The sequence below is a fragment of the Lucilia sericata genome, unplaced genomic scaffold (assembly GCF_015586225.1).
Source record: "Lucilia sericata isolate MDLA Ls3-8-SP2 unplaced genomic scaffold, ASM1558622v1 Contig002890F_arrow, whole genome shotgun sequence".
Taxonomy (NCBI): domain Eukaryota; kingdom Metazoa; phylum Arthropoda; class Insecta; order Diptera; family Calliphoridae; genus Lucilia; species Lucilia sericata.
In genome coordinates, this window is record NW_023996564.1 from 2,056 (window position 1) to 24,690 (window position 22,635).

Sequence of the window (22,635 nt, forward strand, 5' to 3'; positions counted from 1 at the left end):
AACGAACACTTTACTATTATATTTTTTGATAATTGTATTCCTTATTTAATTAGCTTTATTTTGATACTAAATTTATTAAAATCACACAATTATTAACTAATTAATTTATAATTTTAAACAAACAAATTAGCACCAAAACGAAAAACGTGTTTAACAAACGCGGCAATCAAATAAAAACTAAAAAAAGTAAGAAGAAGAATAAAGACAACCAACCGGCTTTGTATTAAATTATATGGAGTGTGTGTGTTTGTTTATTTTTTGCATATTTAAATAGAAGCAGGGAGTAGGTGAATGTTGTTATTGTTTTCTTAAAGAGTGCTTAATAAAATGCACTTCTCTGAGAACAATAGATTTGTTTACATTTTTTTGAGCGTGACGTCATTATGGAGTGCGTGTGTTTAAGTTGTTTTGTTTAGCCTTAACTGAAGTGTGTGTGATTGTTTTGCATAGACTAGGAGTAGTTGTAGTTGTTGTTTTAAAAAATGTTTTGTTTATGTTTTGTCTTTATTCTTCTTTTTACTTTTTTTAGTTTTTGTTTGATTGTCGCGTTTGTTAAACACGTATTTCGTTTTGATGGTAATTTGTTTGTTTAAAATTTTAAATTAATTAGTTAATATTTGTGTGATTTTAATAAATTTAGTATCAAAATGAAGCTAAATAAATAAGGAATACAATTATCTAAAAATATAATAGTAAAGTATTCATTTTAGTAGAGAAAATTGTCGGCAAACTTTTAAAGCCAAGATGGCGTCATTTCGGTGATAAATGATGGAAATATTCTTTATTTCTGTGTAAACTAGAAAAATGTTTGTGGATGCTGAGGCAGTGTTTATGTATATTGGAGAAATTGTTGGAAAATATGAAGAAATTAATGAAGGAGCTAATATTATTGTAAACGGTAAGTGCCTGCAATATTTTGAAAATATTATGATTATAAATAAAATATTTCAAGCTGTGGCAGACATTTGTCAGAAATTTTATTAAAAAGTCAATCATTTTCTACCAAAAAAAAAAACTGGAACTATATATGTACTTCAACCGAACTAGAACTGATCTAGAATTGAACTAGAACTGAACTAGAACTGAATTAGAACTGAACTAGAACTGAATTAGAACTGAACTAGAACTGAGCTAGAACTGAACTAGAACTGAACTAGAACTGAACTAGAACTGAACTAGAACTGAACTAGAACTGAACTAGAACTGAACTAGAACTGAACTAGAACTGAACTAAAACTGAACTAAAACTGAACTAGAACTGAAATAGAACTCAACTAGTTTAGTACAAGAATTGAACTAAAACTGTACAAGAATTGAACTAGAACTGAACTAGAACTGAACTAGAACTGAACTAGAACTGACTGAACTGAACTAGAACTGAACTAGAACTGAACTAGAACTGAACTAGAACTGAACTAGAACTGAACTAGAACTGAACTAGAACTGAACTACTGAACTAGAAACTGAACTAGAACTGAACTAGAACTGAACTAGAACTGAACTAGAAGTGAACTAGAACTGAACTAGAACTGAACTAGAACTGAACTAGAACTGAACTAAACTGAACTAGAACTGAACTAGAACTGAACTAGAACTGAACTAGAACTGAACTAGAAACTGAACTAGAACTGAACTAGAACTGAACTAGAACTGAACTAGAACTGAACTAGAACTGAACTAGAACTGAATTAGAACTGAACTAGAACTGAACTGACCTAGAACTGAACTAGAACTGAACTAGAGCTGAACTAGAACTGAACTAGAACTGAACTAGAACTGAACTTGAACTGAACTCAACTGGAACTGAACTAGAACAGAACAGAACAGAACAGAACTAGAACAGAACAATGAAATATTGATTTAACTAAATATTTAGTGCACTACCCCCATCTCTGCTATTTATAAATATATTAAACTTATTATAAATAATTTATACCTGTTCATTGTATTTGTTATTTGTTCATATATTCAATTAAAATTCATTAATTACAAATATCATCATCATAATTATCATCATTATTTTGTTTGTATGCTTAAAACAAAACATTAATTAACTTTATATTTGATTTTCACAAATGAATTTCAATTTCAATTTATTTGTATTATTTGCTATTTTTTTCCACTCTCTGACAACAAATAAACATGAAAAATATTATTTATAACAAACCATTTATAAAATAATTAAAATAATTTGTAAAGCACATACAAACGCACACCAACACATTCATTTACTCGACATTACATTCAACTTTTGCTTGGGTAAACCCCAACAATTTTAATACAATTTATTACAACAAATAATTGAATTGAAGGTTTTTTTTTCGCAATTATTTTTTCATTACAAAACTCAGATTTGTCATGTGAAATTGAAAATAAAAAAAAAAATTATTATAGATTTTATGTTTGTTTTTTACGCCCGTATGCGTAGTAATACATAAAAAGGACTTCAATTGAATGACATCAACATGAAGAATGTAATTTTAATGTAATTTCTATAAAATCAAATTACAAATTAAATTTATTTTTATTTATAAAATGTTTTTATATATATGTATGTGCGTACGTTTTTTGAGGGTTATGTATTGAATTTACTACTACTTACTCATTTAATATGGGGCATATAAAAGTATTTTTATATGTTGAAATACTATAAGGGTACGTGGTATTAAACAGTGGGCCAATAAAAATCAACTATGACAACAAATTATATCTTATTCATTTGAGTCATAAAAAAATATTTTCAAATTACAAAATATCCTTATTCTCACAACAATTTGCAATTTTTCCTTACAGATTTCTCTCCCACTGTAATAGAATATGTTTGTAACTATATACATTAATAGCCAAACTTCATTTTCATTTGGAAATCAATTCTGTTGTTTGGTACTATTTTTTTTTTATTTCCTAAGTACGCTACACCTAACAATTCACTAAATTTTTCTTATATCTCAAAACAAATATACCTTTCAAAATGTTAACTATAGCCGTGAAAATATTTTAGACAATTTTGTATTTTACCACAGTAGGGTGTCTTTGTTACTACTTTTGTTTGTCACATATTTTTACTTATTTAAATTTTATTATTTATTTTCATTTGTATTTATTTTTATAACCCACATACGTTTTTCCTGTCTTTTATGTAATTTTTCAATTTCAGTTCCGAAACAAAAAAAGTGTGCAGAGTATTTAAACAGGGAGGGAAACTAATAAAAATCCAACAAATTCCCATTAACATGAATTTTACCACAGCTAAAATAGAACTATAACAGAAGTAGAACAGAACTAGAAAAGAACTAGAACAGAACTAGAACAGAACTAGAACAGAACTAGAACAGAACTAGAACAGAACTAGAACAGAACTAGAACAGAACTAGAACAGAACTAGAACAGAACTAGAACTAGAACAGAACTAGAACAGAACTAGAACAGAACTAGAACAGAAACAGAACTAGAACAGAACTTGAATTAGAACAGAACTAGAACAGAACTAGAACAGAACTAGAACAGAACTATAACAGAACTAGAACAGAACTAGAATAGAACTAGAACTAGAACTAGAACAGAACTAGAACAGAACTAGAACAGAACTAGAACAGAACTAGAACAGAACTAGAACAGAATTAGAACAGAACTAGAACAGAACTAGAACAGAACTAGAACGGAACCAGAAACAGAACTAGAACAGAACGGAACTAGAATAGAACAGGAACAGAACGAGAAGACGTTCTTAATTCTTATCAAATTTAAAAAAGATCTTTTAATTTGAACATTTCTCTTGCATACTTTTAAGTATCTTTTATTTCAATAGTAATAATTATAGCCTATATATAGGTTTCTTAAATGAATAAAAATCTGTGGCATACTTTTAGGATAATTAAAGAAGTTCTTAAAGAATATTAATTTATTGGGCCCCCTTTTGAAAAGTACGTCATTGTTCAAAAAATACAGTTGGAAATTTTTATTTTATTTCTACGACATCTTTTTTTCGTTTTTTTTTTTATAATTCACTCATTAAATTAACAATTATTTTTGTTCAAGCCACCACACATAAATGAACACACAAACACGTGCTCTCTTAGCATCCGAAAAGAGACAATAACATATTGTGAGTGATTTTTTTTTTTGCACTTCCAGCGACAAAAATGTGTGACACGTATGTCACATATTTGTAAAAATGTATTGAGTGTTGACTCACACACACATACAGTTTCAAACTGTTTTTGTATACATTCATACATACATATATTTTTAATTTCAGTAAATTTTTATATTGTTTTTTTTTTTTTTTTTTTTTGTTGCTTTCGTTTAATATCCACAGATTGTGTTTCAATGTTATTGTAAAAAAATTTTGTTGAAATATCTGTAAGAGTGTATGTCTGTGTATTTGTTTAACAATGATTGTTGTTATTATCACTGAAAATGAAAATCCTTGATTAAATTTTGTTACTTTGTGTACAAGTAAGAAGTAGGAGATAAAATGACGTTGCAGCAAAAGAGAGAGGGTGAGAAAGTGACTGATTTATATGAAGTTTTTAAGAGCTTAATAACTACACAGATAGCCACTCAACTATAAACTGATATGGTTGCAGTTCATATATATACAATTTTTTACAATATCTTTATTAATTGAAGAGGTTTTATAAAGTTGAATTACTTTTTAATAAAAAATTAATTTAGCTTAAATTTAAATTTTAAATTATCCTGTCAAATTTTAATTTAACACTTGGCAAAAATAATTCCCACAATTATTATTTGTTAATTTATTTTATTTAATTAATTGAAGCCCAGCAAAAAAATACAACTTTTTTCGCACACGCAATGATTTCAATTAAAAATTTTATTTCACAGTCTATTTTTAGGATAATTAAAAATTCAATAACACAAACTGCTGAAAAATTTTCAATTTATTTGCCTCTCGACAAACAAACAGATAAAATTTAATAGACAAAAAAAATTGTTATTAAAAATTTAGTAGTTAACTGTTAACACAAGAAAAAAAACTAAATAAATCAATGAAATTTCAATTATATTGTGATTTATAAAACAATCACTTTATCACCTCAATATACACACACACATACATACAAAAATAATAACAATAATATCTACAAAAAAAACAACAATTACAATTTAACAAAATGCTAGTAACACACATTCAAAATAATTAAATAGATTCAACTGCAAAAAAAACAACAAACAAAAATATTATCAATAAAAAAATCATGATAAAAATTTTTGATATTAAATCAAATAAACACAACAACAATAAACAGATGACACATACACAAACTTACAAACCTACATAAAAATTTATACACAACATCAATTTCCCACTCCAGCTGTTCGTAGTTCAGTAGAGAGTGTGAAAGAGATGAATGAACGAAAGAGAGTTAAAATTGTGTTACAAAGAATTTAATTAAATCAGATTTATACAAACAAAAATCGTACGGAAACACAAACAGTTATATACACACAAACATTTGTGTGAGCAAGTACTTGTGTATGTGTCAGACATATACATATAAATATTACAACAGTAAGAGACAAAAGAAGTGATTTGTGATATTAGTTATTGTAACAGTTTAAAAATTTCCTAACAGTATGCCACCGAAAAGGTATTTTATTAGGAACCCTAAATGTATGCTTTAACTTTAATTCAGAATAAATCTCTGTTCTACTACTGTTCTAGTTTTGTTCAAGTTCTGATCTAGTTCTGTTCTAGTTTGTTCTAGTTCTGTTCTAGTTCTGTTCTAGTTCTGTTCTAGTTCTGTTCTAGTTCTGTTCTAGTTCTGTTCTAGTTCTGTTCTAGTTCTGTTCTAGTTCTGTTCTAGTTCTGTCCTAGTTCTGTTCTAGTTCTGTTCTAGTTCTGTTCTAGTTCTGTTCTAGTTCTTTTCTAGTTCTGTTCTAGTTCTGTTCTAGTTCTGTTCTAGTTCTGTTTCTAGTTCTGTTCTAGTTCTGTTTCTAGTTCTGTTCTAGTTCTGTTCTAGTTCTGTCTAGTTCTATTCTAGTTCTGTTCTAGTTCTGTTCTAGTTCTTTTCTAGTTCTGTACTAGTTCTTTTATAGTTCTGTTCTAGTTTCTGTTCTAGTTCTGTTTTAGTTCTGTTCTTGTTCTGTTCTATTTCTGTTCTATTTCTGTTCTAGTTCTGTTCTAGTTCTGTTCTAGTTCTGTTCTGTTTAGTTCTGTTCTGTTTTAGTTCTGTTCTAGTACTGTTCTAGTTCTGTTCTAGTTCTGTTCTAGTTCTGTTCTAGTTCTGTTCTAGTTCTGTTCTAGTTCTGTCCTAGCTCTGTTCCAGTTCTGTTTTAGTTCTGCTCTAATTCTGGTTCTATTCTAGTTCTGTTCTAGTTCTATTCCATTCGTTTCTCTTTGTTTTCTCCCCCACTGTATTAACTGTTTTAAATGTATGCATTTATTGAAATATTTTTTATTGGTAGGCAATATTCCACTTACTGCATTTTTTTATATAAATTTTTTAAAACAATTTTTTCAACTATAAGTTTTTATCCAAAACTCATATCAACTCAAACATATGAATATATTAACACATACATATTTACCTTCAATAAATATGTGACTGTATACGATTCTGTAAACTTCCGTCTACTGATTGAGTAACAATTTTTATCTACTAACAAATAACAACCTATTTTTCTCTCTTCTCTCCTTTTCTTCCCTTTCCTGCTGTTATCGCTTCAAATGGAACTGCAATTCATCTATATAAATATCCTTTAAAAACTGAAATGATTTTTACATTTGTGTCCACACATACACATACAAACAGCCTGCGAGTTACGGTAAAAAGAACGGCATGTGGTATGCTTCACCGGGCAATCAGGGCTGGGGCTCAAAACCTGCCAGTCGTAAGCCATCAATAATGGAAGCGGATTTGGGTACATTATCAACCACATCGGGCTCGATAAAACGTAGCGCCGGACGTGTGATACGTATTATCAATAATTTGGATCATTCCGTGCAGGTAAGTGTACCATTGGGAATAAAACAATAAGTAAAATACAAAAAAAAAATTTAAAAAATAACAACCACTAGCAAGAGCAAAAGAAAAAATCTTTAAAAATGCAATAAATACGGTCGGTAGTATAATAAATGCAACAGCTACTAAAAAGCGACAGAGTGAAAAATTTTTCATGGGAAATGATTGTGCAGCCAACAGAATGTGCTTAAAATTTATGCAAAATCCCCTGCTTTTTATAAAAGGAATTTTATAAATTTGTATGTATGTATGAAAGTGTACGTGTGGGCCCCCTGTTTATGTATGCGTGTGATGAAATATGTGTTGGCATATTGTCAAGCGTATTGTGTGTTTGCCCACACAAAAATATTTATGACAAAAACCCCTACACTTATGCAAAATTTATAAATGCATCATAAAAATAAACAAAAAACGTTTAAATATAAAACGTTCTTGTAAATTTAATTAAGTTCAGATTTTTATTATTATTTCTGGTTTTAAATTAGGAAATTCAACAAAAAAATAACAAATGAAAATGAAAACAATTGGAAAACCTCGGTGACATTAATTAAATTAGTGAAAGGAAGTGACGGCTTTTTAAATGTATTTTAAACGCATAAAATTTTCAGAATTTTATTAACTAGAACAGAAATAGAACAGAACTAGAACAGAACTAGAACAAAACTAAAACAGAACTAGAACAGAACTAGAACAGAACTAGAACAGAACTAGAACAGAACTAGAACAGAACTAGAACAGAACTAGAACAGAACTAGAACAGAACTAGAACAGAACTAGAACAGAACTAGAACAGAACTAGAACAGAACTAAAACAGAACTAGAACAGAACTAGAACAGAACTAGAACAGAACTAGAACAGAACTAGAACAGAACTAGAACAGAACTAGAGCAGACTAGAACAGAACTAGAACAGAACTAGAACAGAACTAGAACAGAACTAAAAGAACTAGAACAGACTAGAACAGAACTAGACAGAACTAGAACAGAACTAGAACTAGAACAGAACTAGAACAGAACTAGAACAGAACTAGAACAGAACTAGAACAGAACTAGAACAGAACTAGAACAGAACTAGAACAGAACTAGAACAGAACTAGAACAGAACTAGAACAGAACTAGAACAGAACTAGAACAGAACTAGAACAGAACTAGAACAGAACTAGAACAGAACTAGAACAGAACTAGAACAGAACTAGAACAGAACTAGAACAGAACTAGAACAGAAACTAGAACAGAACTAGAACAGAACTAGAACAGAACTAGAACAGAACTAGAACAGAACTAGAACAGAACTAGAACAGAACTAGAACAGAACTAAACAGAACTAGAACAGAACTAGAACAGAACTAAACAGAACTAGAACAGAACTAGAACAGAACTAGAACAGAACTAGAACAGAACTAGAACAGAACTAGAACAGAAACTAGAACAGAACTAGAAAACAGAACTAGAACAGAACTAGAAACAGAACTAGAACAGAACTAAACAGAACTAGAACAGAACTAGAACAGAACTGGAACAGAACTAGAACTGATCTAGAACAGAACTAGAACTGATCTAGAACTGCTTTAAAACTGAACTGAACTAGAACAGAATTAGAACTGAACTTGATCTGCACCAGAACAGAACTAGACCAGTACTATGACTAAAGAGACTTTAATTTTTTTCTATTAAGGTGTTTTATTTGAAATTTAATTTGTTTGCTTAAATTATCTATTTTTTCCTTGTTTAATTTAGAAAATTAAATTCATTTTATTAGTAAAATAATAAATTTTCACTGAATTTAAGTTTAAACAAATATTATTGTTGCATTGATATTTGTTTACTAAATAAATTTTAAGCAAATATGTTGTTGTTGTTAAAAAAAAACTTAGTTTAGTTAAATTATTTACTGGAATTTAGCTACGTTTCTCTTGTGGCGCCCAAGCATATTTGCTTTATAAAACAGTAGTATGATTTTAGGCGTAATAGGTCTGAAAATAAATATTTAGTTTGTTTTCATAATAAAAATACAAAAATTAAATAAAACGTAGTTTATATTTAGAAGAACAGGAAGGCTTTTTGTTAACTGATCTAGCCCAGTGTGTTTATTAGAGAATTTAAAAAACAGACAAATTTTAGTATTTAGCTTTGTGCTGAAAAAAACAATGTTGTGGTGAAAGGTTTTTTATAGATTTTTTTGCGAATTTATTTTTAATTTATTTATTTTTTACATTTTATCTTAAATAAAATAAACAAACATTAATACAACACCAGAGGATTAAGTATTAAGCTTTTGCACATACAGACACATAAAATCTGTATAAAAAATCTCTATATAAAAAATCTATAAAAAAAAGGAAAAATAAAACTTCAGGGGAAAACAATCCAACAAAAGCCATTTTAGCAATATTGATTTTATTTAAATCCCCAAAAGATAATAAAATATAATTGTTGTTATGTTTTAAATGGAAAATTTTCAAACACGTGTGTGTATGTGTGAAAAAAATAATAAAAAAAGAGCTGTACAAAGTAAGAAAGTCAAAATAATCATAAACTTTTTTTTTGGAATTTTCACACCTCTCTAAAACGTCAATGAAAAGCGAAAAAAGAAAACACCTATAGGGTAGCCAAAAAAAATGCCAATGTTAGCAATTAACCTTTGTCTACTTTTGGGGTGATGATAGAAAAAGAGTGGAAAAGCAAACTTTTTCTTTATAAATAAATAACTACAAATTTACAACAGCACGCGATATTTTTAAAAAAAGTAAATAAAAAATCAATTGTCTGTTAAACCCCAAATATGGTAAAAAAAAAGTGTTAAAAATTTTAGTCAGGGTCAATTTAAAAGCCTTTGTAAAACTCATTTTGTTTTATTTATTTTTCAATTTTGTTGATTTTCCTCTTAAATCTCAGCAAAATCCCACAGTAATTTATATTTTACCAATAAAACCATTAGTTTGGGCCACAATTACAGCAACAATTGCAAATGGCCAAAACTATTTACATACATTTGTTTGAACATGTACGGCAATACATATGTATATAAATATCAACCAAAAAACAACAAAATAACAGAAAAGAGGTGCTAACGGATGCCACAAAATACAAAACACGATTTAGTCCGCACATAACATTGGCCTTAGCCATCAATTCATGTAAGTTTTTTTGCAATTGGCTTTAAACATTTCAAACCCTTCTCCTTTCTTCCCATCACCCTCTGCCAATCACCATAAAATTGTCCCACACCAAAAAAAAATTGTCGGCTGATGATGGCCTGTGATGATGATGTTCGATTTCTCGCGTGTTTTGTATAATAGGCCTTTTTACATATTTCATCATACAACGAAAAAACAAAAGGCCAAAAAATCTTATGGAAATTTTCCAAACTACAATATGTGGGGTATAGCTTTAGGGGTAATTATACATCAATCAAGAGTGTAGGCGTTAAATTTTTAGTTGCAGCGTAATAAACGAAAGAAAAGTGCAAAATGAAATGCTAAAATTCAAGCAAATACACAAATTTTTTCAATATTTTTTAGTACATTTTCCATACTTATTGCAAAATTGTTTTTCCTAAAGGTGAAGCACACCTTTAGGCGAGGCAATTTCGGAAAAGGCAGATACTTTAATTGCCTATGTAAATAGGTAATTTTAAATATTAAGGTGTGAAAGACATTTAAAATTCTTATGAAATTATTTAGGGAAAGAATTAATTTCTTTAATTTTTGTTCTACTTCAACTCTAGTTCGTTTTAATCTCTTTCTGGTTACAGTGAAAGCCTAGTTATAGATCAGCTCTAGTTCAGTTCTAGTCCAGTTTTAGTTCAGTTCTAGTTCAGTTCTAGTTCAGTTCTAGTTCAGTTCTAGTATGTTCTAGTTCAGTTCTAGTTCAGTTCCTAGTTCAGTTCTAGTTCAGTTCTAGTTCAGTTCTAGTTCAGTTCTAGTTCAGTTCTAGTTCAGTTCTAGTTCAGTTCTAGTTCAGTTCTAGTTCAGTTCTAGTTCAGTTCTAGTTCAGTTCTAGTTCAGTTCTAGTTCAGTTCTAGTTCAGTTCTAGTTCAGTTCAGTTCTAGTTCAGTTCTAGTTCAGTTCTAGTTCAGTTCTAGTTCAGTTCTAGTTCAGTTCTAGTTCAGTTCTAGTTCAGTTCTAGTTCAGTTCTAGTTCAGTTCTAGTTCATTTCTAGTTCAGTTCTAGTTCAGTTTCTAGTTCAGTTCTAGTTCAGTTCTAGTTCAGTTCTAGTTCAGTTCTAGTTCAGCTTCTAGTTCAGTTCTAGTTCAGTTCTAGTTCAGTTTCTAGTTCAGTTCTAGTTCAGTTCTAGTTCAGTTCTAGTTCCAGTTCTAGTTCAGTTCTAGTTCAGTTCTAGTCCAGTTCTAGTCAGTTCTAGTTCTAGTTCAGTTCTAGTTCAGTTCTAGTTCTAGTTCAGTTCTAGTTCAGTTCTAGTTCAGTTCTAGTTCAGTTCTAGTTCAGTTCTAGTTCAGTTCTAGTTCAGTTCTAGTTCAGTTCTAGTTCAGTTCTAGTTCAGTTCTAGTTCAGTTCTAGTTCAGTTCTAGTTCAGTTCTAGTTCAGTTCTAGTTCAGTTCTAGTTCAGTTCTAGTTCAGTTTCTAGTTCAGTTCTAGTTCAGTTCTAGTTCAGTTCTAGTTTAGTTCTAGTTCAGTTCTAGTTCTTTAGTTCAGTTCTAGTTCAGTTCTAGTTCAGTTCTAGTTCAGTTCTAGTTCAGTTCTAGTTCAGTTCTAGTTCAGTTCTAGTTCAGTTCTAGTTCAGTTCTAGTTCAGTTCTAGTTCAGTTCTAGTTCAGTTCTAGTTCAGTTCTATTCTAGTTCTGTTCTAGTTCTGTTCTAGTTCTATTCTAGTTCTGTTCTAGTTCTGTCTTGTTCTTGTTCTGTTTGTTCTTGTTCTGTTCTGTTCTGTTCTTGTTCTGTTCTGTTCTGTTCTTGTTCTGTTCTGTTCTGTTCTTGTTCTGTTCTTGTTCTGTTCTTGTTCTGTTCTTGTTCTGTTCTTGTTCTGTTCTTGTTCTGTTCTGTTCTGTTCTTGTTCTGTTCTTGTTCTGTTCTTGTTCTGTTCTTGTTCTGTTCTTGTTCTGTTCTTGTTCTGTTCTTGTTCTGTTCTTGTTCTGTTCTTGTTCTGTTCTTGTTCTGTTCTGTTCTTGTTCTGTTCTTGTTCTGTTCTTGTTCTGTTCTTGTTCTGTCTTGTTCTGTTCTTGTTCTGTTCTTGTTCTGTTCTTGTTCTGTTCTGTTCTGTTCTTGTTCTGTTCTTGTTCTGTTCTTGTTCTGTTCTTGTTCTGTTCTTGTTCTGTTCTTGTTCTGTTCTTGTTCTGTTCTTGTTCTGTTCTTGTTCTGTTCTTGTTCTGTTCTTGTTCTGTTCTTGTTCTGTTCTTGTTCTGTTCTTGTTCTGTTCTTGTTCTGTTCTTGTTCTGTTCTGTTCTTGTTCTGTTCTTGTTCTGTTCTTGTTCTGTTCTTGTTCTGTTCTTGTTCTGTTCTTGTTCTGTTCTTGTTCTGTTCTTGTTCTGTTCTTGTTCTGTTCTTGTTCTGTTCTTGTTCTGTTCTTGTTCTGTTCTTGTTCTGTTCTTGTTCTGTTCTTGTTCTGTTCTTGTTCTGTTCTTGTTCTGTTCTTGTTCTGTTCTTGTTCTGTTCTTGTTCTGTTCTTGTTCTTGTTCTGTTCTTGTTCTGTTCTTGTTCTGTTCTTGTTCTGTTCTTGTTCTGTTCTTGTTCTGTTCTTGTTCTGTTCTTGTTCTGTTCTTGTTCTTTCTTGTTCTGTTCTTGTTCTGTTCTGTTCTGTTCTTGTTCTGTTTTTTCTGTTCTGTTCTGTTCTGTTCTTGTTCTGTTCTTGTTCTGTTCTTGTTCTGTTCTTGTTCTGTTCTTGTTCTGTTCTTGTTCTGTTCTTGTTCTGTTCTTGTTCTGTTCTTGTTCTGTTCTTGTTCTGTCTTGTTCTGTTCTTGTTCTGTTCTTGTTCTGTTCTTGTTCTGTTCTTGTTCTGTTCTTGTTCTGTTCTTGTTCTGTTCTTGTTCTGTTCTTGTTCTGTTCTTGTTCTGTTCTTGTTCTGTTCTTGTTCTGTTCTTGTTCTGTTCTTGTTCTGTTCTTGTTTGTTCTGTTGTTCTGTTCTGTTCTGTTGTCTTGTTCTGTTCTTGTTCTGTTCTTGTTCTAGTTCTATTCTAGTTCGGTTTTAGTTCTGTTCTAGTTCTGTTCTAGGTCTGTTCTAGTTCTGTTCTAGTTCTGTTCTAGTTCTGTTCTAGTCTGTTCTAGTTCTGTTCTAGTTCAGTTCTAGTTCAGTTCTAGTTCTGTTCTAGTTCTGTTCTAGTTCTGTTCTAGTTCTGTTCTAGTTCTGTTCTAGTTCTGTTCTAGTTCTGTTCTAGTTCTGTTCTAGTTCTGTTAAGTTCTGTTCTAGTTCTGTTCTAGTTCTTTTCTGGCGCTGTTCTAGTTCTTTTCTAGCGCTGTTCTACTTATGTTCTACTTATCTGCAGATCATAAGCATCTGTGTTTTAAAAATTTCATTAAAATTGCTTAAAAAACTAACTCTCAAAGAAGATAAATAATATGTAATGTAATATAGCCTTTTAAACCGCTGTGTTTTTATCTCAACCACAAACATACTTATTTGTTATAAAAATATAAAGAAGATTCCGTGTATTTGTACTTCATCCTTTTTCCTCCTTTTTTGGCAATAATGCAGATTTTCGTGGTTAAAGTGTGTTTCCTCTTTCGAGGATATTGTATAGTATAATTTTTGTATATTCTTTTTTTTGCCATATGACCCCACAGAAATACGTGACGTTATTTGTCATAAAAATTGCATGAACAAACACTATTACATAAAGAGAGAAAGAACTGCTAGAGACAAATATACGATAGAGAACGCATGTATAAGTAAACTAGCAGGATACAGGCAGAGGTTCTCAAATATTGTTAATAGATAACAAAGAGAAAATATCTATAATAATAATAATAGATTGTTCAAAGCCTTACAAAAATCTTGAAACTGTTTTAATTTTTTTTTTGTGATTTTTAGAACAGTTTAAGAAACGCTGCTTTCCTTTTCCTTTATTCTACAAGGAAATCTTGTTGAAAAATGAAAAAGTAGAAAACGAAACACAGAAGTCATGAATATCATACAAAAAGCTTAACACCTTGATTGTCATAGTAGTTCTTGTGGTATATGACGATAGTCACGGTATCAGCAGTGACGATGATAGCAGGTATCACAATTTACCACCAGTATTTTCCAACATGCATATAAAAAGAACAAATACTTCACGAAAAATATGCCAAAATAACAAAAATTATACGAATAGCAAAGTTAAGGATTTTTTTTTAAATACCACAATTTAGTTGTTTGCAAAATACTCAAAACACGTATTTTAAATTTCGTTTTAAACGTCACTTATTTATTGCTTTGTTTAACCCTACCCTAAAAGTATGTTAACATTTTTAAACACTTCTTTTGCTTTGACGTCATTTATTTATACTACATTGTTACTGGGGTAAATGATAAAAAAGTAGAAAAAACAATCTTTATAAAAATTGTTTAGTAATAATTGTATTACTAAACATTATTATTGTTGTTGTTTTTTGTTGCTGTTTTATCTTTATTTTCTTTCGTATATAATTGCAGGTGTATGGTTAAAAGCATTTTTTGCCAACGGCACGTGCTTGGCTTTTATAATACAATATAATACAAATTTACAAAAAAATATATATAAAACTTAAAAGAAAAAGAAGTAAAACACTGAAGCATTCATATAATAGCTTGACTTTAACTGCACTAATTCCAATAGTAGCAACGCTATCCTAGCTCTAGAAACCATTAATATTTCAAGCACTTCTAACTTCCATATTTTTTTTATTCTTTTCATACAAACTGCTGCATTGCTCTAGTTATTTTCTCTATTTCTCACTGTAGCAGTGCAAGTACCTTTAACTAAAAACTGTTTTAACTTTTAGACTCCAACGAGTGCTTTTGCTAATATAAACTGTAGTTATTTACTTTATTCAATTCCATTCAAAATGTATAATGAATGTTTAAATATATGAATGTATCTGTATATTTTATATATGTATGTATTTGTATAACGATGCATTTGCTACAATCACATATTTGTATATTTCTTAGTATTTTAGACGTTAATTATGCGATTTATGCATAATTTACCTTATGTTTTGCATAACTTAAGGTATTTGATATCAAAGAAGATATTGAAATAAGGTGCAAAAGGACCTAAAGTCTAGTCGTAGTCTACTCAAAGCCTAGTCATAGTCTACGCATAGTCATAGTCTAGTCATAGTCTAGTCATAGTCTAGTCATAGTCTAGTCATAGTCTAGTCATAGTCTAGTCATAGTCTAGTCATAGTCTAGTCATAGTCTAGTCATAGTCTAGTCATAGTCTAGTCAGTCTAGTCATAGTCTAGTCATAGTCTAGTCATAGTCTAGTCATAGTCTAGTCATAGTCTAGTCATAGTCTAGTCATAGTCTAGTCATAGTCTAGTCATAGTCTAGTCATAGTAGTCATAGTCTAGTCATAGTCTAGTCTAGTCTAGTCATAGTCTAGTCATAGTCTAGTCATAGTCTAGTCATAGTCTAGTCATAGTCTAGTCATAGTCTAGTCATAGTCTAGTCATAGTCTAGTCATAGTAGTCTAGTCATAGTCTAGTCATAGTCTAGTCATAGTCTAGTCATAGTTAGTCATAGTCTAGTCATAGTCTAGTCATAGTCTAGTCATAGTCTAGTCATAGTCTAGTCATAGTCTAGTCATAGTCTAGTCATAGTCTAGTCATAGTCTAGTCATAGTCTAGTCATAGTCTAGTCATAGTCTAGTCATAGTCTAGTCATAGTCTAGTCATAGTCTAGTCATAGTCTAGTCATAGTCTAGTCATAGTCTAGTCATAGTCTAGTCATAGTCTAGTCATAGTCTAGTCATAGTCTAGTCATAGTCTAGTCATAGTCTAGTCATAGTCTAGTCATAGTCTAGTCATAGTCTAGTCATAGTCTAGTCATAGTCTAGTAATAGTCTAGTCATAGTCTAGTCAGAGTCTAGTCAGAGTCTAGTCAGAGTCTAGTCAGAGTCTAGTCATAGTCTAGTCATAGTCTACTCATAGTCTAGTCATAGTCTAGTCATAGTCTAGTCATAGTCTGATCTAAATTCTGACATTCGGGTCTATAGTTTGATCTATAATCTGTTCTAAATCTGGTTTATTGTCTGGTCTATAATTTGGTCTATAGTCTGGACTTTAGTCTGGTCTATAATCTGATCTATAGTATGTTCTATAGTCTGGCCTGCTGTCTGGTCTATAGTCTGGCCTACTCTCTGGTCTATAGTCTGGCCTACTGTCTGGTCTATAGTCTGGCCTACTGTCTGGTCTATAATCTGGGCTATAGTCAGGCCTGTAGTCTGGTCTACAGTCTGATTTAGGTTTAGTCTGATTTATAGTCCGATCAATATTTTACGCTTTAGTAGGGTCTATATGGGTCTGATATATGATGTGATTTACAGTTTGATGTATAGTGAAGTCTCTGGTTTACAGTCTAGTTTATAGTTGGCACTGTAGTTTCGTTTGTAATCTGGTTTTTATTCTGATATGTGGTATGATATAGAATTTCATCTGTAGTTTGCTCTATAGTCTCTTCTATAACCTATATTCAGATCTATGATCTGCATTATAGAGTTACTTATAGTATAATCTTTACACTTTTTATTACATGATTTTCAGATTCACCCTTTCAATTGCCTTTCAATACCTGCCACATTAATTTGTTGTTGTTTGTTAAGTAGGTTGTTGTTTTTGCAAGTTAAATACATCGATACAAATACAACAACATAGTATATATTTTCAATGAATATCTCTACACTTAACGTATTCAATGGCATTTAACTATTTTAGCCGAATTCTACAATAAATTCCTTAAACTTGCATTGATGCAAATAAGCTCATGTAATCGAAGATTTACTTGATGAGACGATAGACAGACACATTTAAGTTGATCAATACATTAATGACATTTAAATAGTAAATTGTTGCAAATTGTGGGGGGGGGGGGGTTTAAATTTAGCATTCTATTTAGTTACAAATGACTGAGTCAATAGGAATTAAGTAAGAAAACTAATTTGCCAAAATAATTAAGTTCAAAAGTGCTCAGATGTGAGAAAAGTAAGTAATGGAGTAAAGTTTTAACTTAGATGAAGAAGTTTAAAGAAATTGAGAAGAAAATGTGATTTAAAAAAGTAAAAGCCCAAAAGTATACTATAACTTTTGTTAAATTAGCAACACCTGTCAGTTATGCTTGTAATTCACTACACATCGTTTCTATATAAATCTTTAAATATTTATAATTTAAATTTATTTTTGTTTAAAACCAGAATTAAGACCTCACACCCTTAAGGATTTTAAGACAATAAATTAATCTTATCAGTCATAGTCTACAATTAATTATCTAATAAATTGCCAACTCATGTCATATGAATAGAAACCACAATTCATATTTTCAATTATCTTATAAACCTATTTAAAAAAGCCTCAAAGTTAATTCCTATAACACTTCATTAATTGCCTTCAAATGCATTATCCTTAAAACTTTATCTCTCAAAATGAGAATCAGATAAAGTGATACAATAAAAAATCTGAAAATCAATATACTCCTTAAGCTACTGTATAAGTCCTTTATGTCTGAGTTTTGTAGGAGTATGAGTTGTTTGTCTCTATTGATTGAATCATTATTTAAATTTATGACCTTAAGTTGAGTCATCAAATTAATCTTCTTGATTTTATTAAATTAATAGATAAATAGCCTAAAGAGTTTCCTAAGAATTTTCATTTCATATTCAATGCGAATATATGGGATTTTGTTTTATTTGCTCTTGTGTTTGTACGTACATATGTATATATGTATGTGTATTTGTGTTATTTTGTGTGTATGAGTATGTGGTTTGCGTGTGCTAAAGATTTAATCATAAAACCTCAAAAATGATAACAACATTCAAAATATCGAAACCATATATCATCAGAAAATAAGCTGTAATAATGATTACTTAAACGATAAATTAAGAAAATATAAATAGAAGAGCAGCAGATGAAAAAACAGAAAAAAATGTTTAAAGCATACATATAGGCGGACTTGAAGTCATGCTATTTAGTGAATGTGTACTACTTAATTAAACTTTCTGGTGGAATGAAAGAAGAAAATAGACAAGACTTTAGACAAGACTTTAGACAAGACTTCCAGACTTTCTACCAGCATAACTCCATACTAGAGATCGGAAATCAAAACAGACTGTTGACCAGTCTTCCAGACTCAGGTACTAGACCATACTATCAACCAGACTATAGACTAGACTATAGACCAGACTATAGACCAGAAAATAGACCAGGAAATAGACCAGACTATAGACTAGACTATAGACCAGACTATAAACTTGATTATAGACCGAAAATAGGCCTACCTATAGACCAGACTATAGACCAAACAATAGACCAAACTATACACCACACTTTACACCAGACTATAGACCAAACTATAAACGAGAGTATAGACCAGACTAAAGACCAGACTATAGACCGGAATATAGACTAAACTATAGGCCAGACTATAAACCAAACTATAAACCAGAGTATAGACCAGACTAAAGACTAGACTATAGACCAGAATATAGACTAAACTATAGGCCAGACTATAGGCCAGACTATAGGCCAGACTATAGACCAGACTATGACTAGACTATGACTAGACTATGACTAGACTATGACTAGACTATGACTAGACTATGACTAGACTATGACTAGACTATGACTAGACTATGACTAGACTATGACTAGACTATGACTAGACTATGACTAGACTATGACTAGACTATGACTAGACTATGACTAGACTGACTAGACTATGACTAGACTATGACTAGACTATGACTAGACTATGACTAGACTATGACTAGACTATGACTAGACTATGACTAGACTATGACTAGACTATGACTAGACTATGACTAGACTATGACTAGACTATGACTAGACTATGACTAGACTATGACTAGACTATGACTAGACTATGACTAGACTATGACTAGACTATGACTAGACTATGACTAGACTATGACTAGACTATGACTAGACTATGACTAGACTATGACTAGACTATGACTAGACTATGACTAGACTATGACTAGACTATGACTACTACTACTATGACTAGACTATGACTAGACTAGACTAGACTATGACTACTAGGACTATGACTAGACTATACTGACTAGACTATGACTATGACTAGACTATGACTAGACTAGACTAGACTATGACTAGACTATGACTAGACTATGACTAGACTATGACTAGACTATGACTAGACTATGACTAGACTATGACTAGACTATGACTAGACTATGACTAGACTATGACTAGACTATGACTAGACTATGACTAGACTATGACTAGACTATGACTAGACTATGACTAGACTATGACTAGACTATGACTAGACTATGACTAGACTATGACTAGACTATGACTAGACTATGACTAGACTATGACTAGACTATGACTAGACTATGACTAGACTATGACTAGACTATGACTAGACTATGACTAGACTATGACTAGACTATGACTAGACTATGACTAGACTATGACTAGACTATGACTAGACTATGACTAGGCTATGACTAGACTTTGACTGCGGTTAATATTATTAATATTATGTTGAAATTGTTTAATTTTTGCTAAATTTTCTTATTATCCTTAAATATATTTTTTTATCGTACTTACTTAAAAAAATGTACTTACTTTTCTATATGACTTAAACAATTTTTCACTTCATCTAACTAATATTGCTTAACACAACTATTCAGTTTTCGCTTTACTTGCTTGATTTTTTTCTATAAGCAGCTTATTGTACCAACACTTTATTAAACTTAATATAACATTTATCCTTCTGAGTAGAGTATTAAATAAAGCAAAATAAAAAGGATAAACATATATTTTTCAACCCTCTTCCCCCCAAAAAAAACTATAGAAAATAAGACAATGATAGGACTTTAATAACAAACAAAAATATAGCAAATCAAAATAAATACACAGAGACTCATATGTACTATGTATGTATGTGTGGGAGTATAAAATGTGGTTGATTGTGCTTTTTTTGTGTTTTGCAAACGATTATGGTTGTTATTGTGTAGAAAAAAATTAAAATCCTATATAAACATAAATGTGACTTTTGAATAAAAAAAACATAACAAACACTTGTCTATCAATTGACCACTTAAAGAGAGAAAACCACAAAATATAAACAAAAAACAGCCTGGTTTATACAAAACTTGCTAATAGTTTTATGTTGTTGTTAGGCTTTTAGTTTTATTTGTTAAGAAATTTTATTAGTATTAATAAGATGGGTACTTTTCTGTTATATTTTTGTACAGATGTGGTACTTTTATTTAGTGGAAATTTAAACGTTTATATTGAAAATATTGTTGTGAACGTTTGAGTACTTTTTGTTAACAATATAGTACTTTTTCCCTTTGTTATCTTCAACTAAACAACAAAGCTAGAAAAATTATAAGGAATAGAAAAAAACATGTTGGAAATAAATGATTTTGGTATGTGAGCATGATAAAGAATCGACAGTAATATCAAAACTAACAAAAAAGTCAATCAATCAAATTTCCATTTAATTGAAATTGTTTTGTTTTTCCTTCTTTTTGTTTTTCTTTATCTCTCTGCGAAAAGCTATTACAATAAAAACAAAATATAACACGTACAATTTTCTAACACACACACACCCTTGGAAGCTAACAATAGCAGTCAGGCATGGAAAATCGATGTTTTCTTTTTGTCTAGTCTGTAGATTAGTCAATAGTATATTGATTAATAAACCAGTGTGAAATACTAAAGTACTATATTTTCCAACCCTGATATCAAAGCTAACAGTAAAATGAAAACAAATCAAAACAAAGGAAATCGAAGCAAATAAATAAAAAGGTATACACTCAACAAAAAAATGGTTGCTGCAAAATAGTTGTTATTGTTATTTATTTTGTGGAGAGGGGAAAAGATGAGAGTGGGAGTAACTGTAGCAGTGAATATGCTAAACCAAGTTAACGTTAGAACACAAAACAATTGTATGGAAAAAAATTGAATACAACAAAAATAAATATTAGTTGTAAGCAATCAAACTGCAGGCATTTGAATTGGAAATTTACACATGCACACATACCAACAAACACACACACTCATATATAAACCAAATAAAAATCAACATACAACTACTCGAAAGGAAATGCAAAAGAGAAAGTAAAACACAAACGTAAACTAAGGAAATACAAAATAAACTTGTTGTTATTTTGTAAGTGACCAAGGCCAAGGGCAAATTGTGTTGGTTTTACTACCTACACCATCTATACAAACTCTCTCACTCTCTCTCTACAAATCAAACAAAACATGTATTTAACATGTAAAAGTAATGTTTTGTAAAGTATACTTTGAGGCTTTTTCTAAAAGGGAAATTTTTAATATAAACAATTTGTAACTTACAATATACAAGGTTAAACTGACAGATTATGGTTTTTTAATTAATTTATATGCAAAATTCAAATATAAATCCAATTCCACAAAGAAAGAAAAAACAACAACTGCCTTTAATGGCATTTTTATCAGTTACCATAAACCATTAATTAGCATACAAATTATAGATTCTCTTATACTACCATAATATGTAAATATTTTACTTTTTTTCATCCCATCTAACTAAATAATGTAACCATTTTTAAATTTATATAAAATAAAAACCATAAGGCCAATTTTTTTCTATGGACCGCCGCCTCAAATTACCTAGTTAAATGTTATAAAAAAAAGGACAGCCAGTGGAAAAAATAAACCATTTTGGAGCAACATCTGGCCTTTATTAAGTAATTAAACTAAAACATTTTTTTCTACATTATGTTTCGAAATATCACAAGATAAGTAATTTATATAAATAATGTTGGAGTAATAAGCAAATTCTTGAAAAATCTTAAGTGACCAAAGAGTCATAAATAAAAAATTTTAATGGTTTCATAACACGTGATATACTTAACAATCTTAAAAAGCTAAAATTATCGTTATTCTTATACGTGAAGGAAAAGAGGAGTCAAATAGATGGTGGTAAAATAAATATGTTGAACAACATAATGGTCTTAAGGCTATAGGATGTAGTTTGGACTATAATGATATGTATATATAATATAGTCTAGTTCTTTAGTCTAATATATTAGCCTAGTTTATAGTATAATCTATAGTCATAGCCTACAGTCTATAGATCCTAGTATATAGTTTTGTCTCATCTATAAGCCTCAAGTTAGTGTCTCGTCTAATTAGTCTAGCTCAGTTCTAGTCTAACCTTTCGTCTAGTCTATTTTCTAGTCTGTTATTCTAGTCTATAATCTATATCCGTCTCGGCTCTTAATAGGTCTAGTCTATAGTCTAGTCTTATAGTCTAGTCTAAGTTCGAGTCTATAGTCTAGTCTATAGTCTAGTTCTATAGTATAGTCTATAGTCTAGTCTATAGCTAGTCTATAGTCTAGTCTATAGTCTGTCATAGTCTAGTCTATAGTTAGTGCTATCTAGTCTATAGTCTAGTCTATAGTCTAGTCTATAGTCTAGTCTATAGTCTAGTCTATAGTCTAGTCTATAGTCTAGTCTATAGTCTAGTCTATA

At 30.4% G+C, this 22,635-nt stretch overlaps 1 protein-coding gene across 1 annotated transcript in view; it reads left to right on the top strand.

The window, feature by feature from the left end:
* The first annotated feature begins 563 nt into the window (after nucleotides 1-563).
* The window catches only part of LOC119614436 (echinoderm microtubule-associated protein-like CG42247), a 36,247-nt gene continuing 14,175 nt past the window's right edge, over nucleotides 564-22,635 (top strand). The window contains 2 exon segments of the mRNA XM_037970559.1: nucleotides 564-891; nucleotides 6,780-6,974. Coding sequence (XP_037826487.1) covers nucleotides 805-891; nucleotides 6,780-6,974 — 282 coding nt within the window. The 5' untranslated portion in view covers nucleotides 564-804.